Source organism: Piliocolobus tephrosceles, chromosome 1 (assembly GCF_002776525.5).
Source record: "Piliocolobus tephrosceles isolate RC106 chromosome 1, ASM277652v3, whole genome shotgun sequence".
NCBI lineage: Eukaryota > Metazoa > Chordata > Mammalia > Primates > Cercopithecidae > Piliocolobus > Piliocolobus tephrosceles.
The window spans coordinates 26,538,252-26,563,464 of record NC_045434.1 but is presented as its reverse complement, the minus strand read 5'-3'; the positions used below and the strand labels follow the sequence as shown (position 1 = coordinate 26,563,464).

At 36.2% G+C, this 25,213-nt stretch overlaps 2 protein-coding genes across 16 annotated transcripts in view; one reads left to right on the top strand and one right to left on the bottom strand.

Moving 5' to 3' along the window:
* Positions 1 to 1,013, top strand: part of SCYL3 (SCY1 like pseudokinase 3) — a 43,364-nt gene extending 42,351 nt beyond the window's left edge. For 5 of the 7 annotated variants that reach the window (XM_023207136.2, XM_023207135.2, XM_023207139.3 and 2 more), the window contains exon 14: positions 304 to 1,011. In XM_023207136.2, coding sequence (XP_023062904.1) covers positions 304 to 363 — 60 coding nt within the window. In that variant the 3' untranslated portion in view covers positions 364 to 1,011. Of the gene's footprint in view, positions 1 to 303 lie in introns of all 7 variants that reach the window. The other 2 variants (XM_023207133.2, XM_023207137.2) reach the window with 1 other exon arrangement.
* C1H1orf112 (chromosome 1 C1orf112 homolog) overlaps positions 17 to 25,213 on the bottom strand; it is a 59,678-nt gene continuing 34,481 nt past the window's right edge. For 6 of the 9 annotated variants that reach the window (XM_023207128.2, XM_023207126.1, XM_023207127.1 and 3 more), the window contains 12 exons: positions 24,543 to 24,729; positions 23,657 to 23,739; positions 23,249 to 23,300; positions 21,510 to 21,599; positions 16,904 to 17,089; positions 11,504 to 11,626; positions 10,251 to 10,346; positions 6,203 to 6,316; positions 4,395 to 4,499; positions 3,660 to 3,740; positions 2,102 to 2,221; positions 17 to 1,269 (listed from right to left, as the gene is read on the bottom strand). In XM_023207128.2, coding sequence (XP_023062896.1) covers positions 1,072 to 1,269; positions 2,102 to 2,221; positions 3,660 to 3,740; positions 4,395 to 4,499; positions 6,203 to 6,316; positions 10,251 to 10,346; positions 11,504 to 11,626; positions 16,904 to 17,089; positions 21,510 to 21,599; positions 23,249 to 23,300; positions 23,657 to 23,739; positions 24,543 to 24,729 — 1,435 coding nt within the window. In that variant the 3' untranslated portion in view covers positions 17 to 1,071. Of the gene's footprint in view, positions 1,270 to 2,101; positions 2,222 to 3,659; positions 3,741 to 4,379; positions 4,500 to 5,863; positions 6,317 to 10,250; positions 10,347 to 11,503; positions 11,627 to 16,903; positions 17,090 to 21,509; positions 21,600 to 23,248; positions 23,301 to 23,656; positions 23,740 to 24,542; positions 24,730 to 25,213 lie in introns of those variants that run through there. The other 3 variants (XR_002730635.1, XM_023207130.3, XR_004228936.1) reach the window with 3 other exon arrangements.

The window sequence follows — 25,213 nt, the reverse complement described above, 5'->3', positions numbered from 1 at the left end:
ATGCTTAGGCTAAGTGTTTGTTTAATGAGCTATTTTTAACCTTTTTATTTGAAAAAAAGATTAAAATAAGGATATGGTGTCATCCACACTGATTTTTGCTTGATTTTATGGTTTTTGCAAAGCTATTTTCCAGTGCTGTGGTTTTGTAATCCTACTTTTCAACTTTCTGTTAGAGCTCTAAGTTATTTTACTTAGTACGAGGTAGTGTTTCTGGCATCAAAAGATAAATTTTAAATTCCTGCTTTTCAAATTTGCATATGGATTTGTTTCAGTGGGTTCTTGGTGTGCTTTATTTTGTTGCAGGGAGAGGCTGAAGGCTGGGAAGAAGAAGGGGAGCTGAACTGGGAAGATAGTAACTGGTGACAATAGATGTGAGTCAAACTTTAGGAAAAAGGATTCCCTTTTTTAAAAAAAAAAAAAAATCAATACCTCAAAAGCAGGCTTTGGGACAAGAAAACCCCAAAGTGGCCTGCTTTTCCCATCCCAGGAGCTCATTATCCAGTCTGCACCAACTGAAATATGAGACTGACTGCGAGTGCTGGCTAAAAGCCCTGGGTGGTGAGGCTCACAGTACTGGTTTCCAGGAGGAAGAGCCTTTGTGCATTTGACTGAGGCCAGTTTCTTTGAAGAGCAAGTAGCTGAGGAGAGGTCAAATTTACTGCTTTTTCCAGGACAATTCTGGAAGTAAAGAAAATGTAAGAATTCAAGCTGGTTAGCTTAATTTTGTGCCATTTCTTTAACATAAGAGTAAGCTCTATTATGAAATACAACTTTAAAAAATTTTAGCTATAAAAAATTTTAGCTATAAATTATATAAATGATTTTAAATTGCTGAGGTTTCCTTAGGCAGCTTATTTATTTGTTTACAGTTATACTATCTGAGTAAATGGTTCTTTGTGGACCTGGGCAGTTCCTGACTGTTCCACATGTAGTACATTGTACCAAAGTTCTTAATGAGAATATTCCCCACAATCCTGTTCTCTAAATGTCAAATAAAGATTATTTTCACTAGATTCAACTTTACAAAATTTGTTTTATATCTGTTTGTTAGAAAATGTACAGACATAAGTTTCACCCTAGAGTATGTATATAACGTTTTAGCTTATCCATCCTTTCTTGGAGCGCCTCCATTTCCATTAAAAGCCAGGCCGGAGCAGGACCCTTTTGGAGTAGTGACTCAGTTGCTTCCAAGGCCCCTGCTATTGTGTGCAGCGCTGACCTGTACTCTTCTTCCCAGGGGAGCTCTTGACGAGCTCTTTTTGCATAAGGCTGGGAAAAAAACGTAAGTAATATCATAAATATAAAGAACCTTCCTTTTGGACTGGAATAAAGTTTACGTGCAAATTTTATTCTAGTCATTGGATCACAAGGGTAGGAGGGTACACCCCGAAACCCCTACACAGTCATCTAGAAAAATATATAAAGCCATTTTGGTTTTATCATAGCAATTCAGAGTGCTACTACTAGTGTCTTAGTTTGTATGTGGTATACCACAAGTATCCTGTCCCAAAGGGCTCCCAATGAGAAGTGCTGCATAGTCCAAGCTTACATGTCTTATAAACAAGTTCATAAATGTATTTTCTTTTTATGAAAGTTTGACTAAAACTTATCAGAATGTTGTTCTTCATGAATTACTACTATACTAAAGTGCTCAAAATAATATTTTGAATATCCTTATTGGTGTCAAATTTCTGCCTTTTAATAGGCAGATGTGATCTTTAGATACTGCCAAAAATTATTAGGAGTCTGATTTGATTAATAAGGAAAGGAATCAAACTAAACATTTAGGAGAGTAAGTTTCTTTCATATTCTTCTGTGGTTCAGTAAAGACTGCATTTATAGCATCATTGGTACAATATGTAACTTCCCTTAAAGGTTACTACCAATAATTCAAACATATTGAAAGAATATATTTGGTATGGTATAGTCCCACTTCTGATTTTTAAAAGCAACTACCATAAAACAGAATTTTACATGTCTAGATCTATTTGATTTGAAATTCAACATGAGGCTGGAAACCACATTGGTTTGTTTCATCAGTAAGAAAGAAGGGCAGAATTTGCCTTGTTAAAGTTTGACCCCTATTGAAATCAGCCCATACCTGTAAAGATGACCTCTTTGCTTCTTCTACAGTCACATTAGCAAAGGGTTCCCAGAAAATACCTTTTTCCTGTTTCACTCGTTCCACTTTGGCAGCTTCAGTTTCATCTACAAACCCAGTCTGCCAGGGACCATAAAAAACCAAGCAAATAGCAACATGTTAGCACTCTACTAGATATGAAATGGCCACATAATCTATGTAAGTGCTCAGTGTTCAACCATACTAGGCAAATTCTGGAAGTCACATGGACTGATCTTATAAATCCTCTTAGTATAATCTGGATTCAATCACTCTACTGTGTTCTTCCTTACAGAAAAGTTATAGAGTCGTCTTTGCAGGAAAAAATGATAGTCTGCTAACCTTTACTGTATTAGCTAAGAAACTGGCAACAGCAGTGTACACACATTTACTTAAAATCCAGCTTAGATGTAATATAAGTAGGCCAAGTGTGGTGGCTCACACCTGTAATCCCAGGATTTTGGTGGGAGGAATGCTTGAGCCCAGGAGTTTGAGGTTACAGCAAGCTATGATCACACCACCACACTCCAGCCTGGGCGACACAGAGCTATCAAAAAAATAAAGTTCAGTGAGTCAAGTGGGCCTGTCCCACCTAAAAAAAAATGTATGTAATATATGTAAAATATATAACATGTGCATCATTACATGTAATATATAAAATAATTCACTTTCTCCGGGTAGTCTAAATTTGTGGTTTAACAGTTCCACTAGTATTTCAATTAACTATTATTTCCTCACACTAAGTTCCAAAGTGTATATAGATATAGGAACCCTGTTACTCAAAATTTTGGTTTTAATTGTAAAAACAGGCCTTGGCTGCAAAGAGAATAAAAAAGCCATCCCTTAAAAAAAAAAAAAAAAAGACTCTGAGCTTACCCTGGCTTGGGAGACTGCCAAAAAAAACAAAAGCCATGCCTAAGTTATACCAAAATACGGATGTTTACATCCTCTCAGGCCTACCTAATTATATGATCAAGTGTATTTAATTATGATTATTAATGGCTTAGGGATCCTCATTAGTCATCTCACTGCCTGGATAATCAGTGCTATTAAACCCCAAACTAAGGCAGAGGAACTACAAGTGTTCCTTTTTGAGACAATCTCGCTCTGTAGCTCAGGCTGGAGTGCAGCTTCACGATCTTGGCTCACTGCAACCTCTGTCTCCCCGGTTCAAGCAATTCTCCTGCCTCAGCCTCATGAGTAGCTGGGACTGCAGGCGTGCACCACCATGCCTGGCTAATTTTTTGTATTTTTAGTAGAGACAGGGTTTCACCATGTTGGCTAGGCTGGTCTTGAACTCCTGACCTTGTGATCCACCCACCTTGGCCTCCCAAAGTGCTGGGATTACAGGCATGAGCCACCATGCCCGGCCCCAAGTGTTTTACTTCTGTGGCCTCAATTGCTTAGTAAAAGTCTGTCAGCACTGTGCTGAGCACTGTGAAAAGTTTAAGAAGATACTCAGGTTGGTTACAGTTATTTAAAAAAAAAAAAAAAAAAATATTGGACAAAGAATAAAACATGAGCCATGTAAAGAAAGTACCTTCTCCAGAAAGGATACAACTTTGTTCTTAGTTTCTTCAGAACTGAGACACTGTGGAACTATCTCTTCGTGATTTGTTCCCTATTAAGAAATTGATGAATAAGACCAATTTTAACATATTTCAACAACTTACGAAGACAAATAGATGAGTTTTATGAGCTACCTTAACCAAAAATTCATTTTAAGTAAAAGAGTCCCAGAGGATCCTCAAAGGTGATAAACTCATGATTTCTTCAGGGTCCCTTAGGAGAATATAAAGTTAACTTCTGTACAAGTGTTGTAGGCTTTCATTACTTCTGCTGGGTTATACTAATGCTTCTGGACTCCCTTATGATCATAGGCATGACTATACAGCAAATGCAGTAAGAGTAAAGGAGCAACCCATCTTACAGGTTTAGGTTCATCAGCCTAACCTTTATGACTGATAGTACAAAATGAAATGTATTATCATTTGAACCAAAAATACTATCTGCTGGAAGACTGTGTCTATGTCAGTACGCCTGCTGTGTATGCCTGTTCTAGTCCTTGTTTATTCAGAGGACCTTAGGAAATTCACTTCATTTCTCTAAGCCTCATTTTGAGAAGCTGTAAAAGAAATAACAAGTAATGTACCCTTCAGACAGTTTTCCGATTGAAATACAGAAGCAGTTCAATAAATGTTTTGGGATTGTTCTGGAATATTTGAAATATTAAAATGGTTTGAAAGTCATTGTGATAAATCAGTTTTATAATTACCTCAGCAAACTGAGTAAACGCTTCCAAGGTATGTTGTTCTAGCAGCCAACTCCTGTCAGCTAGCAGTAAGGCAAAAATACAGGACAGGTTGGGCAGAATTCTGTCCTAAAAGAACCAAGCCTTATTATAATAGAGAAACAGAAACCATAATAGATAATCATAAAATAGCCATACATTCAGTAAGCCCAGTGTTGTCACGTTTCCATAATCCTGTCCCAGGGGACACACATTAAAACATATTAGGTAATGTCACTCTTTTACTCAAATCCTTCCAGTAGCTCCCTATTTCCCTCCGAGTGAAAGCTAAAGTCCTCAAATGGCCTGCCAAGTCCTGCTACCTCTGTGTTAGCTATACTTGCTTCCCTGAATATAAGAGGCATGTTCCCATCTGCAATGCTTTGCACTTCAGGTTTTTACTTGCATGTCATCTTGGTGACTGACTCTATATCCCATTTCAAATTGGACTCCCACATTCCTATTCCCTATCTTCCTTCCCTGCTGTATTTTTCTCCATGGCACTCATCACCATTTAATATACTGCACGTATCACCATGCTGTTATTGTTTATTGCCTCTAAACAGGCTAACGGTGGGGATTTATTAGTTTTGTTCATTACTGCATTGCCAGTAATTAAAACAGCACTGGATACGGCAAAAACTTATAATCTTTCCCAAATGGATAAATCAGTCAATCTCATTTCATAGCTTTGAATGCCTCCTATGTTCTGATGAATCTCAAAAATTTCTTCAGGTCTTGACCTCACTCCTGGGAATATAGAAGGCACTGCAGTTTCTGCTTATAAAACATTTGTTTCATAATTTCTAGGCCTGTGCATAGTCCATAGTAGTTCACAAATGAAGCGGCATTTTGGAATAGATTTCATGGGAAAAATAAGACAGCTCAGATGCCAAGTGTCTTTGGATATTTTTGTCAAGAGAGTTGAAAAGAAGCTGTCAATGTTCTACACTTATCTCATGAAATACAACATTAACATGATGGAGACAGATGGGATACTGTTAACTTATGAACAAATAAAAGAGCCCCTTAGAAATTAAATTTTTGGTTTCAAGGAGTTTAATCCACATGTTCTGAGATACTATCATGTGTCTGCTTTGATTACGTAAGAAAATTCTCATTAGTGGACTCTTATAGTCTCTCCCTTGGAGGTTGCAGTGTCAATTATCTAGAATTACTACTGATTATAGTAATAAGGAAGGCATAACTCTAAATTTATGAAGATCTCTTTACTGTAAGTTCTTTAAAATTACTGTACTGGCCTGGTAATATACATTTACTGAGGTTTTAAAATTCTGTAGATGTGTATTGCCAGGCCAGTGCAGTACAATTTTATAAATAATCCATTTGTCAGCTATACATACTTTGCAACATTTTCAAAAATATTGTCTTTAAAAACAAACAGGTTCTCTTTCATGGATAAAAGAACGAAGAGAATAACTTTAATAAATTACCAAATTTCCTAGTAACGTGCTGCTCCCCATAGGACAAATACGTTTTCTATCCTCAGGAACTGTACATTAGAACCCAACTGGAATGAGATTCTAACATGGTAGACTACAGCCAACTAAAAATTATTTGTGTATCAACATATATTTTTCTGAAAGAAAAGAGCTTAAAATGAGTTGTATTATAAGTTATAAATAGATTTTATAATGTCTGAAACATAGTTTTTTTTCCCCCAACTTTGTCAGTAATTGCAAAATTTCAGAAAAAGCCTAAAAATCCCTTAATCACTAACTCTTATAGAGATTTTGTTTTAATAATACAAGAACAGAGTTAGGAAATATTACCTGGATAGCTTCAGGTATAAAAAGTTTTCCTAGAGAAGATACAAAATCCAGCACTGCCAGACGAACATAGTCAGGAGGCTCTAATTTAAGTAGTGAGGTCTGCAAAGTTACTACCTAGAGGTGAAGGCCAAAGAACAGTTATAAAGAATACCAGTATTTTGTATAGACACAGTAACTGCCTAAGATTTGGATGGAAATGTGGGGAGGGGAAACAAAACCAAACCCAGAAAAAAAAAAAAAACACCACAGCCCCTGAACTTCACTGGTAGAATTTAAATAAGACAATCATATGAACAAGTTAACTATTACAGCATTATTCTTACCACACCCTCCTGCCTCAAACCACTGTAAAACATAAAAGTATACATGTTCCTGAAAAACTTTATATATCAAACCTTTAAACAATATTTTGTACAGACACTATTTTATCATGCTTTGATTTACTGCACTTTGAAGATACTGTATTTTTTTTTTTTACAAATACAAGGTATATGGCAACTCTGTACTGAACAAGTCTACCTGTACCATTTTTGCAACAGCATGTGCTCTATTTTTGAAAGAAGTTTTCCTGTGGGTAGAATACCATCAAATAGCATCACATGGCTGTCAGATTGGTAATCCTTGCAATATTTCAACTTATTCATCAGGATTTTGTTATGTTGATCTGTCATCTTTGATGTTACTATTGCAATTGTTTTGGGGTGCCACAAACTGTGCCCATAAAAGATGGCAAATATAAATTGTGTGTTGTGACTGTTCTACCAATAGGTAGGTCACCAGTCTCTCCCCCTCTCCTTGGGCTTCCCTATTCCCTGAGACACAATATGAAAATTAAACCTAAAATGGCCTCTTAAGTGTTCAAGTGAAAAGAATAATCTCATCTCTCACTTAAAAGCTAAAGATAATTCAGCCTGGTGAGGAAGGCTGTCAAAAGTCAAGAGAGGTGAAAAGCTAGGCCTCTTTTGCAAGTTAGCCAAGTTGTGAATGCAAAAGAAAAGTTCTTGAAGGAAATGAAGAATGCTATTCCAATGAACACAGAAAGTCTTATTGTTGATATGGAAAGTTTTAGTGGTCTGGATAGATCAAACCGGCCACAATATTCCCTTAAGCCAAAGCCAAATCCAAAGCCAGGCCCTGACTCTCTCCAATTCTGTGAAAGCTGAGAGGTGAAAAAGCTGCAGAAGAAATATTTGATGCTAACAGAGGTTGACTCACGAAGTTTAAGAAGCAATCTCTAACATAAAAGTACAAGGCAAAGCAACAAGTGTTGATGAAGAAGCTGCAGTAAATTCTCCAGAAGATCTGGCTAAGATCAATGATGGAAGTGGTTGCATTAAACAATATATTTTTAATGTAGAGGAAACACCATTCTATTGGAAGAAGATGCTGTCTAGGACTTTCATAGCTAGAGAGGTGAAGTCAATGCCTGGCTTCAAGACTCTTCTTGAGGGGTAATGCAGCTGGCAAAGTTGAAGCCAATGTTCACTTACTATTAAAAAAATCCTAAGGCCCTTAAGAATTCTGCTAAATCTACTCTGCATGTACTCTATCAATGGAACAACGAAGCCAGGATGACAGCATACCTGTTTATATCACTGTTTACGGAATATTTTTTGGCCCACTATTGAGAGGCCTACTGCTCAGAAAAATTTCTTTCAAAATATCACTGCTCTTTGACAATGCACCTGCTCACCCAGGAGCTCTGAAGGAGATATACAAGGAGATTAATATTGTTTTCATGTTTGTTAATACAACAATCATTCTGCAGCCCATGAATCAAGGAATTGTGACTTTCAAGTCTTACTGTTTAAGAAATACGTTTTATAAGGCTATAGCTGCCATGGATAGTGATTCCTCTGATAAACCAGGACAAAGTAAATTGAAAACCTTCTGGGAAGGAGTCATCATTCCAGATGTCGTGAATAATATTCATGATTCATTTGTAGGAGGTCAAAATATCAACATTAACAGGAGTTAGAAGTTGATTCCAACCCTCAAGGATGACTTTGAGGGGTTCAGGCCTATAGTGGAGGAAGTAACTGCAGATGTGGTAGAAATAGCTAGCGAACTAGAAGTGGATCCTGAAGATGTGACTGAATTGCTGCAATCTCATGATCAAACTTGAGTGGATGTGGAGTTGCTTCTCATGAATGAGCAAAGAAAGTGGTTTCTTGACACAGAACTACTCCTGGTATAGAAGATGCTGTGAACATTGTTGAAATGAAAACAAAGAATTTAGAGTATTACATAAACTGAGTTGTTAAAGCAGTAGCAGGATTTGAGAAGTCTGACTCTATTTTTGAAAGAAGTTTTCCTGTGGGTAAAATACCATCAAATAGCATCACATGCTACAGAGAAATCTTTCATGAAGGGAAGAGTCAATTGATGTGGCAGACTTCACTGTCATATTTTAAGAAATTGCCATGGCCACTCCAACCTTCAGCAACCACCATCCTGATGGGTTAGCAGCCATCAACACTGAAGCAAGACCCTCCACCACCAAAAAGATTATGCTTTGCTGAAGGCTCATATGATCATTAGCATTTTTAGCGAGAAAGTGTTTTTTAATTATATACATTTTTTACACATAATGCTGTTGTACACTTAACCTACAGTATAGTGTAAACATAACCTCTGTATGCACTGGGAAGCCAAAAAATTCATGTGACTCACTCTATTGTGGTGGTCTGGAACACAACCTGTAATCTCTCTGTGGTATACCTGTATTTAAAATTCTATTGAGAGAAGTTCATTATTTAGTAAGGACTGGCAAGCTTTTTCTCTAACAGGCCAAATAGTAAATATTTTAGGCTTTGTAGGCAACATGTTCTCTGTTACATATTATTTTTTATTCTGCAAACCTTTAAAAATCATGCCTACCTCTTGGGCTGAAAACAGGAGGGCAAAATTTAGACAGGAGGCCATAATTTGCAAACCCCCAATTTAAGGGAATCTTCAGGTGAAATCTTTTATAAAGGAAGCAATACCTTTTGAACAATCTACTTAATTAAAAATTTTAGAATTTTGTTTGGGTTTTTTAAAGGTAGGCACATTATATCAAAATTATTTTTTCTAAAAGAATATTAGAGGTTTCAGAATCAGAATCAAATTGTTGCATTCACTGAGTTACTGTATTCTGATTCTTTATAAATTAGTAAAATTCATGTTATACATATGGTATAGTACATATCTGTTATTGCTAACTTCTTCATATACACATCATTAAAAACAGCTACTAAAAGCAAAGCTGTAAGTTTCATTCCTTTCTGTTCTACCACATACTGTGACAGGAATCATCTCTTCCATCATCTTCATAAATAAGGATAGTTTCTCCTCTCAACAGTTATTGTTTCTCTTTCTTACCTGACCCTGAGCTTAAGCTAACTCTTAATTTGGGGCATCAATTCTGTCTAGTATGGACTCTTTCCAAAGCCTCTAAATCACTTCAGTTTAGCTGAAGGGCTTTCCCATTTTCTCTGTCATCTTAGAACCTCCAAAAGAAAGGTGCAGCTGAGGCACCACGACAAGGGTTCCCTAGACAGTGACTCAGGCTCTGCCTGTCCTAGCCATGTAAGCTGGAGGCCAAAGAGGAAATTCGGGAGGCCAAAGAGGAAATTCAGTAGTGCTCTTCTTTCAAAATAATTGTATTTCTTCAAAGAAACAATGGGTGCTATCTTTTAATCCATATTGCCGATTCAACGTTCCCACAGCTGCTGAAATGCCTTTGAAACTGCTATGAATGCAGGGTTCAACACATGAACTACGACTCCTAACCTCAGGGGTTTGTGGGGGGTAGTTAACAGTAATAACAAAAAGTACTGACTGCTCAGTATAGGGTGACAAAGAAGATAAAGGCTGAATTAACAGCGCCGTATATTAATAATACTGTAAGGAAGAAAGAAGAGAAATGAGATATCCTTGATGAAGATAAGTCAATATATGACATAACAGGAGGTTTAAAATAACTATTTCTAGAAAGTTATTTTACATGATAGCAATTTAACAACCTCTTTAGCAAACAAAGTATCAATTTGGTCATTATTCTTACCTGAAGTATCAGTTTAGGATCTAGAGTTTGAATGAAAAATCCCAACAGTGGAAGTAAAAGGCTGAATGTCTGTTGAATGTAAGGTTGATCTGCTACCTAAGAAACACAAAATAATTTTGAAGAAAAAGTTTCAATCACGTAAGAATTACTATAATAACAGCAAACTTTTATTGAGCACTTATTATATATCAGGTAATATGTTAAGCATTTTGTATTACCTCATTTATGCCTTACAACAGCTCTATGAGGTAGATATTATTACCTTTACTGATAAGAAAACAGGGTCAAAGAGATTAAACAATTTGTTCAAGATCACGTGGCTAGGATAAAAAGCAGACCTGTGATTGAAATCCAAATTTAAGTCTAAAAGGGATCTAATTATTTGTCTGTGACTGAAAGACTTATATGTTCCTTAGTCATCTTAAAATTTCATTTCTCTTCTTCATAATTTTGGTTTACATTATAATATTGTAAGCTATATCCCCATCACAGACATCCTGAATGAATACTGAATGATTTGTGAACATCCGGGAAAGTACTTGTTGAAGTCAAAACAATGCAGTAGGGTAATCTGACCATTAAAAAAAATAATAATAAAACATTATCTGTAAAATCATTTCTATCATTTCCCAAAAGTATGGCTGTTGCCTTTAGCTTCCACTAGCTGCCAGAGGCCAGTGTTTCTTTGACTTAGTCAAATAAAACAAACAGCCTATTTATATTTTTAAACTAAGAAACAGATGTACAACCATGTGTGGGAGGCATATTATTAGTTTTAGATCATCACTTGGCTTCTTGGCTTTGCTGGGAAAGAGAAATAGAAATTAGCCACATCCATTCACTAGCCCTTTCCACCTTTAAGTCAGCTCACTCTCCATTGCCCAAAAGATTTATTAAAGGTCCTAGAATCACAGAAATGGGATACATTAACCCAAAACAGAACAAACAATAGGGGAAGAGATAAGGCGGGGGGGGGGGGGGGGGGGGGGGGGAGGAGGGTATAACCAGTTAGGAAAGTAAGTAGGTGGACTGCCATCACATCACGTATTCTAATTTTACTAATATAATGCTATCACACTCTGAAAATGAAAGCAGCCTGAGAGAGTACAGATACTTTAAGTTCTTATAAAGGTCTACTAAACACCCAAAAGAATTAGATACATTTTACTCTATACTGGAAAATTTCAGTACTATCCTCTTTTTTTTGATATTTTCTGTTTTTTGATAAGGAAAGGATCAGTTGCTTTCCTTACCTGTTTAATGTTTAAAAAAGCCCAAAGCTGACTCACAACTTCCATAATTGCAGTTTGTTTTCCTGTATCCAAAGCTTCACCAGCAGAATTACATATTGTAAGCAAAGCAGACAGTACTGTGTTCTAAAGGGCAGAAACAAGAAAGGACTTGAGTTTAAATACCAGTCTAAAGCACCACCAAGAACCCACTTACCTAGAGGTTATAAAAGTTACTTTTAACTCTTCATACAAGTCCATGTAGAATAATATTTCTAAGAGCCAAAGCCATCTTTTCAGCTACTTAACACAAGTATATATTAAAAATAATTTTCCTTGTACACAGAAACATTTGCTTTGTTTTTCTAAATAAACTTTTTTTTTTTTGAGATAGCATCTCGCTCTGTCACCAGGCTGGAGTGCAGTGGTACAATCTCGGCTTACTGCAACCTCCGACTCCCAGGTTCAAGCAATTCTCCTGCCTCAATCTCCCGAGAAGCTGGGACTACAAGCACGCACCACCACACCCAGCTAATTTTTGTATTTTTAGTAGAGACTTGGTTTTCATCATGTTGGCCAGGATGGTCTCAATCTCTTGACCTTGTGATCCGCCTACCTCAGCCTCCCAAAGTGCTAGGATTACAGGCGTGAGCCACTGCACCCAGCCATAAACTTCCTTTTAGGGTGAAACGTTGGTAACCCAAAGTTACCAAATGAAAGCAGAAATGTACTTTGATAAATAGCTTTGATACAAGTGGTCAGTATAATCAAGCTACTTTATAATACACATCAACAAAAAGTTATTTTTTCACATTACGCACCCAGCAATCTTTATGGTTTACTAGATTTTTATTTTTCCTGTTGTTTGAAAATTTTAAATGCCTCAGCAACACTGCATTTAATAAGCAAAGATAGTACTTAAGAAGTGCTAGTATTTGAAACTAAAGGCAATCTTTTCTGGATTAACTCTTACCTGTGTGTGAAAATACTCCATTCTCTCTCTGACTAGCCAGGAATGAGGTTGTCTGAGGTGTGGTGGGGGTACAGGGAAGGTCTTATGAGAATGTAATAATCAGTAACAATGAATGCCTTTAATCTATTATACTTAGACAACCACACTTAATTTTATGAAATTACCATACAACTTCTTAAGATTTACCTATTTCCTTTTACAAATGAACATGTTCTAGATGCAGAAATCCTCAAAACAATACTATTAAACCAAATTCAACAGCACATCAAAAACTTAATTCACCATGATCAAGTACACTCCATTCCTGGGATGCAAGATTGGTTCAACATATGCAAATCAATAAGTGTGATTCATCACATAAGCAGAATTAAAGACAAAAACCATATTGATTATCTCAACAGACATGGAAAAGCTGTTGGTAAAATCCAACATCCCTTCATAATAAAGGCCGTCAAGACACTAGGCATCAAAAGAACATACATCAAAATAATAAGAGCCATCTATGACAAACTCACAGCCAACATTATACTGAACAGGAAAAAACTGGAGGCATTCCTCTTCAGAAATGGAACAAGACAAGGATGCCCACTCTTAACCACTCCTATTCAACATAGTATTGAAAGTTCAAGCCAGAGCAATAAGGCAAGAGAAAAAAATAAAAGCAGCATACAAATAGGAAAAGAAGAAGTCAAACTATCTGTTTCAGGATACAAAATCAATGTACAAAAATCAATACCATTTCTATACACCAATAACATTCAAGCTGAGTGGCAAATCAAGAACACAAGGCTGGGTGCGGTGGCTCATGCCTGTAATCCCAGCACTTTGGGAGGCCGAGGCGTGTGGATCACGAGGTCAGGAGATCAAGACCATCCTGGCTAACATGGTGAGACCCCGTCTCTACTAAAAATACAAAAAAATTAGCCGGGTGTGTTGGCAGGCGCCTGTAGTCCCAGCTACTTGGGAGGCTGAGGCAGGAGACTGGTGTGAACCCGGAAGGCGGAGCTTGCAGTGAGCCGAGATAGCGCCACTGCACTCCAGCCTGGGCGACAGAGCGAGACTCGGTCTGAATAACAACAACAACAACAACAAACACAATCCTGTTTACAGTAGACACATGCACACCCCTAGGAATACATTTAACCAAGGAGGTGAAAGATCTCTTCAAGGAAACTATAAAACATTGCTAAAAGAAATCATAGATGACACAAACAAATGGAAAAACAGTCCATGCTCATGGATTGGAAGAGTCAATATCATTAAAATGGCCATACTACTCAAAGCAATCTACAGATGCAGTGCTTTTCCTACCAAACTACTGACACCATTTTTCACAGAATTAGAAGAAACTATTCTAAAATTCATATGGAATCAAAAAAGAGCCTGAATAGCCAAAGTAATGATAAGCAAAATGAAGAAGGCCAGAGGCATATTACTTGACTTGAAACTATAAGAGTACAGTAACCAAAACAGCATGATACTGGTATAAAAACAGAAATAGATCAATTAACACGATAGAGAACCTGCAAATAAAGCCACATACCTACAACCATGTGATCACTGAAAAAGTCAACAAAAACAAGTAATGGGGAAAGGACTCCTATTCAATAAATGGTGCTGGGCCAGCTAGCTAGCCTATATGCAGAAGAATGAAACTGGATAGCTACCTTTCAGCATACACAAAAATTAACTCAAGATGGATTCAAGATTTAAATGTAAGACCTCAAACTATAAGAATCCTAGAAAAAAACCTAGGAAACACCATTCTAGACCTCAGCCTTGAGAAAGACACCAGTAGCAACTGCAATAAAAGCAAAAATTGACAAGCGGGACCTAATTAAAGAGCTTCTGCAGAGCAAAAGAAACTATCAACAAAGTAAACAGACAACCAATAAAATGGGAGAAAATACTTGCAAACTATGCATGTGACAAAGGTCTACTATCCAGAATCTATAAGGAACTTAAAACAACTGAACAAGTAAAAAACAACCCCATTAGAAAATGAACAGACATTTCTCAAAACAAGACACACAAGAGGCCAATGAACATATAAAAAAACTCAGGGAAATGCAAATCAAAATCACAATGAGATACTATCTCACACCAATCACAATGGCCGTTTAAAAAGTCAAACAACAGACACTGGTGAGGCTACAGAGAAAGTAAATGCTTATATACTGTTGGTAGGAATGTATATTATTTCAGCCACTGTGGAAAGCAGTTTGGCGATTTCTCAAAGCACTCAGAACTACCATTCTACCCCGCAATCTCATTACTGGGTACACATCCAAAAGAAAACAAATTGTTCTACCAAAAAGACACATGTACTCACGTGTTCACTGCAGCACTACTCACAACAGCAGACACTGAATCAACCTAGATGTCCATCAACAGATTAAAGAAAATGTGGTACATATATACCATGGAATAGTATACAGCCATAAAAAAGAATGAAATCATGTCCTTTGCAGCAACATAGAGCAGCTAGACACCATTATCCTAAGCAAATTAATACAGGAATGGAAAACCAAATACCACATGTTCTCACTTACAAGTAAGAGCTAAACACTGGGCACTCATGGACATAAAGATGGCAACAATAAACACTGGGACTACTAGTAGGGGGAGGGAGGAGAGAGGATAAGGATTGATAAACTGTTGGGTACTACGCTGAATACCTGGGTGATGAAATCATTGATACGCCAAACCTCAGCATCACGTAATAAAACCAGGTAACAAACCTGCACAAGTATCCCCTAAATCTAAAATAAAAGTTGAAGCTGGGTATGGTGGCTCACTCCTGTAATCCCAGCACTTTGGGAGACTGAGGCGGACAGATCACCTGAGGTTAAGAGTTCGAGACCAGCCTAGTCAACATGGCTAAACCCCGTCTCCACTAAAAATACAAAAATTAGCCAGGCATGGTGGTGGGTGCCTGTAATCCCAGCTACTTGGGAGGCTGAGGCAGGATAATCGCTTAAGCCCAGGAGGCAGAGGTTGTGGTGAGCCGAGATCATGGCACTGCACTCTAGCGTGGGCAACAGAGCAAGACTCCATCTCAAAAAATAAAATAAAAAATAAAAGTTGAAAAAAAATTTAAAAAGACATATGTTGAACAACCTGCTGGACTAAAAAGCTGTGGTCATACTACAAAAGTTTACTTATAGTGCTTTTACTTTACCTAATATAAAACAAAACATCTTTTGTCCTTACTATAGAAATTGGTACACATTAAATGCAAAACTCAGACACATTTAACCTGTTAACAAGGTATTTAATAGCTTTTCTAAAATAAAGTCACATAAAAACATTTCCTTTGGATAAGCCTGGGCACTGTGGCTCACACCTGTAATCCCGGCACTTTGGGAGGCCAAGGCGGGTGGATCACCTGACGTCAGGAGATCGTAACCAACCTGGCCAACATGGCGAAACTCCGTCTCTACTAAAAATACAAAAAATTAGTTGGGCATGGTGGTGGGAGCCAATCCCTGCTACTCAGGAGGCTGAGGCAGGAGAATTGCTTAAATCTGGGAGGCGGAGATTGCAGTGAGCCAAGATCACGCCACTGCACTCCAGCCTGGGCAATGAGAACAAAACCTCATCCCCCCACAAAAAATTATAATAATTATGATCAAGTGTCACTACATATAACAGTATCAGAACATTTGTACTCAGCATGGAAACATATGCCCTCAGAAAACCCTGAACTCCTAAGTTAGAATTGCAAATAGACCTCTGTCCCTTTGAATGCCCTATCCTTATCCTTACTTTTCTCTACTTAATGTAAATTGGCATTTCTTATTTTACTGTCCATTGCTAAGCTCGAATGTGAGTCTATGACAGTAGAAATTTTTGGTTCCCGATGTACCCCCAATGCCTAGAACAAAGTGGCACATAAAAGTACTCCAAATATATTTGTTGAATGAATGAATGAGCGTATGAACACTAAACTGGAGAATTCAACTACATGTACCATATCCAGTCAACTTTTTAAAAGCTCACATTTCCTACTTCTTCTAGTGGATGAGTCTCTTTTTATTATTCCATTATTTTATGAGGGAACATTCTATGTAAAAGATACATAAAGGTTCAGAGTAAGTTCGCATAAAATGGGGGTTGTATTTTGTCGAATGGAAGAATTACATCTGCCTAATCCAGAGATGCATCAGCAAAAATACACAAGTGAAGTGTTCCATAGTGTGTTTGATCATGTCTCAACATGTCTTAAGCAACACAGGAAACAACCCCCCAATATAATACGTCAATTAAAATAACAGTACGTTTCTCACAGATTCTTTTACGATGTAGAAATCTGAAAATCTTACTAGGTTCTAACAGAAACAGATTACAGAGCCTGTGTGCTTGTTATTAACAACCTATCCCCATTACCTAAAACAATGCTCAATAAATAGCTGCTGAATGAATACAATTAATCAAAATTGTTATCTTACCAGAGATTCTAGTTCTTCCAAAGTACGACTGCTGCTCAGCCATTTCCTGCATTCTGCTGTGCCTACTGTGGAGACCTCATGGACAGTCTGTTTCCTAAGCTCAGCAGGTAACGCCTGGAAGGAAATATGCTGCCACAGAGGCAGATTTTCTGCTTCTTTTGGGGAAAATTTATGGATAAACTCCAGCTGAAATAAATTGTTAAAGAAAGAAGAGTAATATGAGACAAGTCAGAGGAATGGATACACAAAAGCTAAGTATTTGTTTCCACATTTAATATTTCAAGAACGCTTTTTAATAGTACTGTAATCTCTATGTTCCAGACCAAGGTGACATAAATGAATATACCTTATTATTATTATTGTTGACACTGCACTGGTTTCCAAAACAAAAACACAGCTTAAGTGGAGCACGATATAAATGCACTAAGACATTAAATAATGTATTTCATTATTAGTTATGTCAGATATCTTATCATGCTCCTACTTACCAATAAGTCTTATTTTTCTGTATACTCCTCACCTTGTAGTTAAGTCAAAAGTAATATTCCAAATATACAAACTGGATTTAGTCAACCTTCATAGCTTACTATTATCTCACTTGATTATAGCAGAGAACTTAAAGAAGCAAAGATTCAGCTTTAAACTGAGTTAGCTGGTTCTGCCCTACTTTAGACAAGATACTAAATCAGTTTCACAAAGGTAAGCCACAAAGCAAAAAGAATGTGGTTGGCAAATCCATTCCACCACTGAAATAACAATTCAAAGTGCTTACTAGGTTAACAGAAAAGTACTGTTTTGTTAAAATGCAGATGTTACAGACTAGATAAAAATGGAAAACAAAAGTTCTAAGAAACAGTTTAAATGCTGAATCAGTTTTTGGTGGAAAAATGGTAAAACCAATGGTGCATTTCATGATTAAAATAAGTATAATCCAACTAGGAAGTATATTAGTGTATTTTCTAAGAAGTAGAATAATTCAATTTAAAATATTCAAAATCTACTTGATGAAAACTTTTCCTACACCAAAAACTAAAAACCCACCAAAAAAAATTAAATCTGACAGAGAAACTTTTCCGTCATATACTGTATTTGTATTTCAATTTTACTTCTTTTGTGGAAAACATTTACCAGTCAATACAAGCTAGAAATCATGTGGCTATCTGCTGTGACAAAGGCTACAGCCAGAAAAACAGATCCCTTGATGAGCGAGTGTCTATTATAAAAAGCAGCTTTATTCATAAAAGCAAACTACATCAGGAAAGCCAAGAGAACTGTGCCAACTGGTAAACATCAGTTCTAGTATCACCTTTCCTTATAATAAAGTCCAGTAAGTGAGTGAACTACTTCCCTTTCCAAAATAGAAACTAAAAATATAATATCCTGGACAACATAAAAGGGTAGGTATTGCCAAAATTTGTTACAGAAAGAGTTCAAGATTCTATTCTGAGGTTGAAAACCCTGGTTTCAACACAATTCTAAAGACTTAAAACTGCTATGACAAAATAGTTCATAAAAGACTAAAGTATAAGGGAATAATACACAAAGAATTATGACTTCCCTTCTTAAAATTGGAAAGAGAAAAAATACACTTGTGGTTTAAAATGTAAATGCAGTAATTTTTACTTTACATTAAAAAGATAGTACAAACTATCAGTGTGCTTAGATAAGGCATATTATATACTTTCCCCTCAAGTAGGTAACCTCCTTGTATTTTTGCTTTTCTTGATAAAATGGAATACTATTCATAGTTACATACTGAAAGAAATAATGTGATATTCAATAATTACCCCTCATATTAAAACAGTAAATGCATTCTAACATCTATTTCTATCAGCATTTTCTTCCAAATTAGCATCATAGACATTTTTGTTTTTTAAAGTATATTATCACCATACTGGGATTAACTATTTTCATTTAGGTTAAGGCTACATCACTAGTAAAAAAAATTTGGGTTCTTATTTTACTATTTAAAAAGACAACATCTTGTATGCAAATAGCTGAATAATTATTTCAAGTTTCATTGCTCGCTTCTCCTTTTTTCTCTAATATGCTTTCTTGCCTTTGCTTCTCTATTCCCACCACCTTCCACATTCATCCTGTAACACGTACCTCAAATGCCATCAACTCCAACTCCTATGCCTACCTGTTCCCATGCTGCACCTATTCAGAAATGACTGTCTCAGCTACGAACACCCAACAACATTTGATTTGTGCCTCAGTTTTGGCATTCATCACAAACCAGTCTTTAATATGAGTATCTTTATAAATTTATAGTTTATACTAGATTTTATGTTCCTTGAGATATCATGAGATACTGCAGTGGTTTCCAAGCTGTAAAGAGAGTCCTGCTATGTTGTCCAGGCTGGACTTGAACTTTGGGCTAAATAAAACGATCCTCTGATCCTCCTGCCTCAGCATCCCAGATCAGCTGTTAGGTGTGAATTTGTGGAAGTTATTTAATTTCCTCGAGCTACTGTTTCCTCACCTGTCAAATGGACACAATATTATCTATCCCACAAGGCTGCTGTAAGGACTAAATGAATTAAGTGCCTGGCCTGGTACAGTCTCAAAAATATTATTTCCCGTCCTTCTTCCTTTAAGAGAAAGGATAATGTCTTAAGGGGTTTAAAAAAAAAAAAAAAAGAGCCAAACAGGAGAGGAGACCTAACATTTGTTAAATGGTCTTTTCATGCCATATGTATATTCTATATCTTATAAAGTTTCTTAACTGCCATATGAGTATTATTATCTATCTCAATTTTATAATTAACTTTCCTAAAGACTCTCAGAATAGGTATTCAGATTCAGGTTTCTTAAGTTTTATCACAATAACTTGTACATAAAGAAAATCTGCATTCGATAACTGAAGATACAAATTAAAAGTAACCCTTCATTTATCTATAATTTATGTATCTGATAGCCTCATTTGGAAAAATTTAGAAAATTGAGAGTAAGAGATCTCCAGGCATAGACTATAATTTATCTAATTTAGAACACTGCTTCTAGACCTCATAGCTAATTCATTCTGAGTTATATTATTTTAAAAGTTAAAATTTTCACAACCACTTTGGGAAAATAATTTTATTCCTGTTGTATAAATAAGAAAATTGAGGTTAAAAGGAAAGTGACGGTTGAGCTCAATGGCTCACACCTCTAATCCCAGCACTTTGGGATGCCAAGGCATGAGGATCGTTTGAATTCAAGTTTGAGACCAGCCTGGGCAACATAACCAGACCCTGTGTCTAAAAAAAAAGGAAAGTGACTTTCTTAAAGTCTTATGACATGTGACCCTTTCCCTCCCAGTCCCACTTCTTCTAAGAGATCTGGAGTAGAAAATTCTTTTGGAAGCAAGCAAGCTTCCCATGCTCTTAGAGGGCTAGTAGGTGGGGCTACCTTTAAGAAAAAGAAGGCTAAGAGGTAGTTGTGGTACCTCTGGTTCCTGACCAACCACTCTAGGGCAGGAATAGACTTGGACTTGGGGCAAAAACCCTAGTCAGAAATAACTCCTAGTGTTTACTGAGCACCCTCTTAAACCTAGCAATATGCTGTTTTCCATGTATTAGTTCCAAGTCTTTACAAACTTTTTCAAAATAGTTATACGTATCTTCTGTTTTGCAGACAAGGAAAATGAAGTTCAGAAAGGATGACTTGCCCAAGGTCATGGTATGCCAGGATTCAAAGCAAGGACCACAGGACCTTAAATTCTAATCCCCTTCACTAATCTAGTGGTTCCCAAGCTTAGACCCAAGTCTGACTCACATAGGAACTTAATGATAGTACCAACAAAAACCAATTATTGAGCCTTACTTCACACCCATGCCTCCATACCCACCCATCCACAGATTAGAGTCCAGGAACTTATATTTTTAAAAGAGCTCATACAAGAGTTCCGATGTGACCAGTCTGAGGGACTGCACTAGGCCATACAGGTTTATGTAAGTAAAGACCATTAAGAACAAAAATAATATTCTAGCTCTTCAAAATAAAAGGGGCAGGGGATATAGAACCATTTCATTTCATGTATCTCAAATATATATGAAAAATAAGGGGAAAGATCTATTTCAGGAAGATGGAATTAGAATAATTATTATAACTTGAAGCAAGGACATGAAAATCTACACCCAGCTGAAAGCAATAAACAAAGCAATCAACATGTCAAAAATTTATACTTAGATCACACCAATATTTAAATTTAAAATAAATGGAGGCAAGGCCAGGCAGAGTGGCTCACACCTGCAATCTCAGCACTTTGGAAGGCAGAGATGGATCACTTGAGCCCAGGAGTTTGAGACCAGCCTAGGTAACATAGTGAGACCCAGTCTCTACAAACAATTTTTTAAAAAATTAGCCAGGCGTAGTGGTGTGTGCCTGTAGTCCCAGCTACTCAGGAGGCTGAGGTGGGAGGATTGCTTGAGCCCGGGAAGCTGGAGCTGCAGTGAGCTATGGTTGAGCCACTGTACAACCAGCCTGGGTGACAGAGCGAGACTGTCTCAAAAAAAGTAATAAAATAAAATTTTTAAAACGGAAAAAAAAAGGCTATCAAAGGAGTCCGAATCCAACTCTGAGCAGGTTCATAGACAGTGACAAAGATGATATCCTTCCTTGCCTGATGGGGTGGGGCCATGAAGAAAAAGAGACGCTTCAACAGTATTGATAGGTTCATGAGTTGATAACATTCTCCAGGGCATGATTTTATCTGGAAAAAGACAGAGAAAGAGAGGAGAGATTGACTAATTTAGAATCAGAATTTTTACAAGAAGAGAATATGCCAAAATATTAATAGCAGCTCTTTCTAGGGGAAAAGATTGTAGTAATACTGACTTTTAATTTGGGGCTTTTCTTTTTTATCTTCAATAAATCTAAATTTAGAATGAGATTGAAAGTATGACATTATATTTAAAAATAACACTGTAATTTCTATTTCTAATTATCATTTTGATAACTTGGTATGTCAGTCCAAAGACAATTCATGGAACTTTTTAAGATCTAACTACAATAATAGAGAGGTAGATAAAACTCTACAAGACAGAAGCTTCATTAAAAGACATTATAGGGGCTGAGTGTGGTGGTTCGCAACTATAATCCCAGCACTTTGAGAGGCCAAGGTGGGAGGACTGCTTGAGCCCAGGAGTTTGAGACTAGCCTCCGGACAACACAGCAAGAACCCCATATCCACAGAAAGTTTTAAAAATGAGCTAGGTATAGTGGTGCACGCCTGTAGTCCCAGCTACTCAGGAGGGTGAGGGAAGAGGACCATTTGCACCCAGAAGTTTGAGGCTATAGTGAACTATGATTGCACACCACTGCATTCTAGCCTGGGTGGGACAGAATGAGACCCTGTCTCTAAGAAAAAAACCACCACTAACAAAAAAATGTTATAAACTCAATTTTATCAATTCCTATCATAATATACTATCATTCCATCCTAGAATCAATTTCTATCACAATGAACTAGAAGAAATCCATTCCTACACCATAATGCACTGAGAAGCTTTTATTTAAAGGAAACCTGAGACATAAAACACATAACATAAAAATCACTCTTTATCTGCTTTGTGAAAGATATGTTAAGAATTTAGTAAAGTGGGTAAGCCATGGAGACATAGATGTCAGCTGTTCAGGATATTACACACCTCACTGGATCTGATCTACAAAATCCTTTAAAGGTAAACCAAGAAATATAAGATACAATAAGACTAGTAGAAAGCAAAAGATGTATGGCCCACATAAGATCTTAAAGGCCAGGGACAAAAATACATAACAAATAGGTCATAATCATCTTATATGAAACACATAAAACACCTCAGAATTTAAAAGCAAAAAATGTTAATGTTAAAAAGATGAAATCATTATTAAATCATTTTCTCTGTGTACCCATTCATAAAACATGACTTCTTTTGCCAAAAGCATCTATCACTGTCAAATTCAAGTTCCTCTCAAATCATCTTGACTTAAAAAAAAATACAACAAAATCAAGGATCAGCTTGTCTAAGGCATATTAGAGAGACAGAGGAGAGAGACGTCTTGGCCATCAATTATAAATCGCTCTTATTTTCTACTTTGTATTCAATTTTAAATGTAATCTCAACCTAGTCTTTCCTTCCCAGAACAATTACTGAAATTACATAAAATCCTGAGAATATGAGAAAACATCCCTAGTTTCATGTTAACAGTTTTTCATTACATCCTTCTTAAAAGCATCAGCATTAATACAGGACAAAGACTGTCAAAACAATCTTGTTACTATGATATTTCTCCCGCTGATATTCACATTCTTAAAGATTATCATATCCCCAGAGGAACTGCATAGACAGTGGGTATTTTAGGCCTTGTAATTCTACGCACCAGATGAGCCACTATGGTGACATGATGTGCACAGAGTTCAGCAGTCCCATATCTGCAATATAAAGAGAAGGCAACTGGGTTTATACAATTACTCAGAAACACAAGGAGATGAACTTGCATAAAGCACTAAATATTCTGATGAGGACATTAAAAACTGCCATTACTTCCATGACCAAATAGTATCACAATATATAAAACTCCCTAAACAGTACTCATCTATTGGCTTGAACCAGAGAAAGAAGAGAACTTGTTTCCTAATTTAATGCTGTAATATGAAATCAAAGCATTTTGGCAATTATTATTAAAGGATTATTGAAACATAGTTTTTCTATAAACTTACAATTATAAAATTATTTACTGTCAGTCACTACTAATAACCAATCCAAAGAAAAAGCAAATATGTTGTACCGAGCAAGGAAGCACCATGCATCCATAGCTAACAAAGAGGTGATCATATTAGCACTAAGTACAGCATTCAGCAGAGCAGCATCCTAATCAAAAACAGAAAAATTTATTTAAATACTAAAATTCACAATAATAGTATTATATTTCTCAAAATAAAACAATAAAGCACTATCAGAATCCAAATAACAGATCCTCAATGGGAAAGTTCTACTTTCTAGTATCTGAAAGGACACTGCCATTCCCTCAATATTTATTGAGCACCTACTATACATTAAGTACTGTGCTGTGCTATGGAGAGTTCAACATGGTTTTAAATGTGGTAACTCAATCACGAGGATCCACAAAGATTCTCTAAGTAGCCTGAAATATTCAAAACAACATAAATAACATATATGCTTATACTCTTCTTTCTGCTTTTATTCACATACAATATTTAATAGGTGCTAGATATTATGTAATATCTGAAATGCTACTGATCCTTAAATTTCAGATACTACAAGTATCAAATTCCTAGAATTTCTTAACCTCTTTTCAAATCAAATTCTATTTTTTGAAAATCTACATTATATCTGAGATCTATAAGAGCCCTGGTACTACAAGCTATTAATTTTTCTTTTGAAACTTACTTAAGTACCACATATTTTTTCCTCTTCTCATATTGTCTTTGCATACCTCCCCACCCAAAATGTCTTCTCAAATATTTTAGCCAAATATTAGATCTATACAATATAGGAATCTAGGATTACCATTTTCTAGGACACAACTAAGTTTCATTCAAAACAAATACACGTTAAGTATTCCCACACTTTCTTCTGTATATGAATCACAATTTCAATGAAGAGAAAGCAAAAGTGTAACCTTAGCTTAGCACAGTAAGTAATAAGCTTACCAGTTCAGCAAACAGTGAGGGATGAAAGGAAGTAATAAATGTACACAGATGAACACAAACATGCTGATACAATGTGACAGCCACCTCAGCTTTCCCCTTACTCTTTAATCCCTGTAAATGAACAGGTAGAGAGAGTTCACCAGAACACTGCTCAAAACTGTAGAAAATGGCTTTGAGTAGAGATATCCTGCAGAGAAATTGAGAACATTGAACCCAACGTTAATAACATTTACCAATTAGCAAGTATAATAATAATATGTAAAATGGAAGGTTGTTTAAGCAAAGAAAAATTTCAAGAGGTATACTCAGCAAGTTTCCAACATGTGTGAATATGCACACATAAAAGGAAAATACAGTGTCAAAGAAAATTTTTAATCAGATATTTATGTTAATAGTTATTGTGTAGACCTCACAAGGTGTGTCAAAAAACATTTTTTAATCAGATATTGTTAATATTGTGTAGACAATATATATTGCTACTTTATAACAGTAGATAGATATAAAATATATAAGCCTATATTAGATGCTAAAAATATTTTAATATTTTAATTTTGTTCAGTATTGCTTAATGGTCAGCATTATAAACATTGATTGTAATAGAGTAGCTGTAAGTAGAAGCATGTAAAAATGAGCTCTGATAAATAGAACACTAGACTGTAGGTATACATATA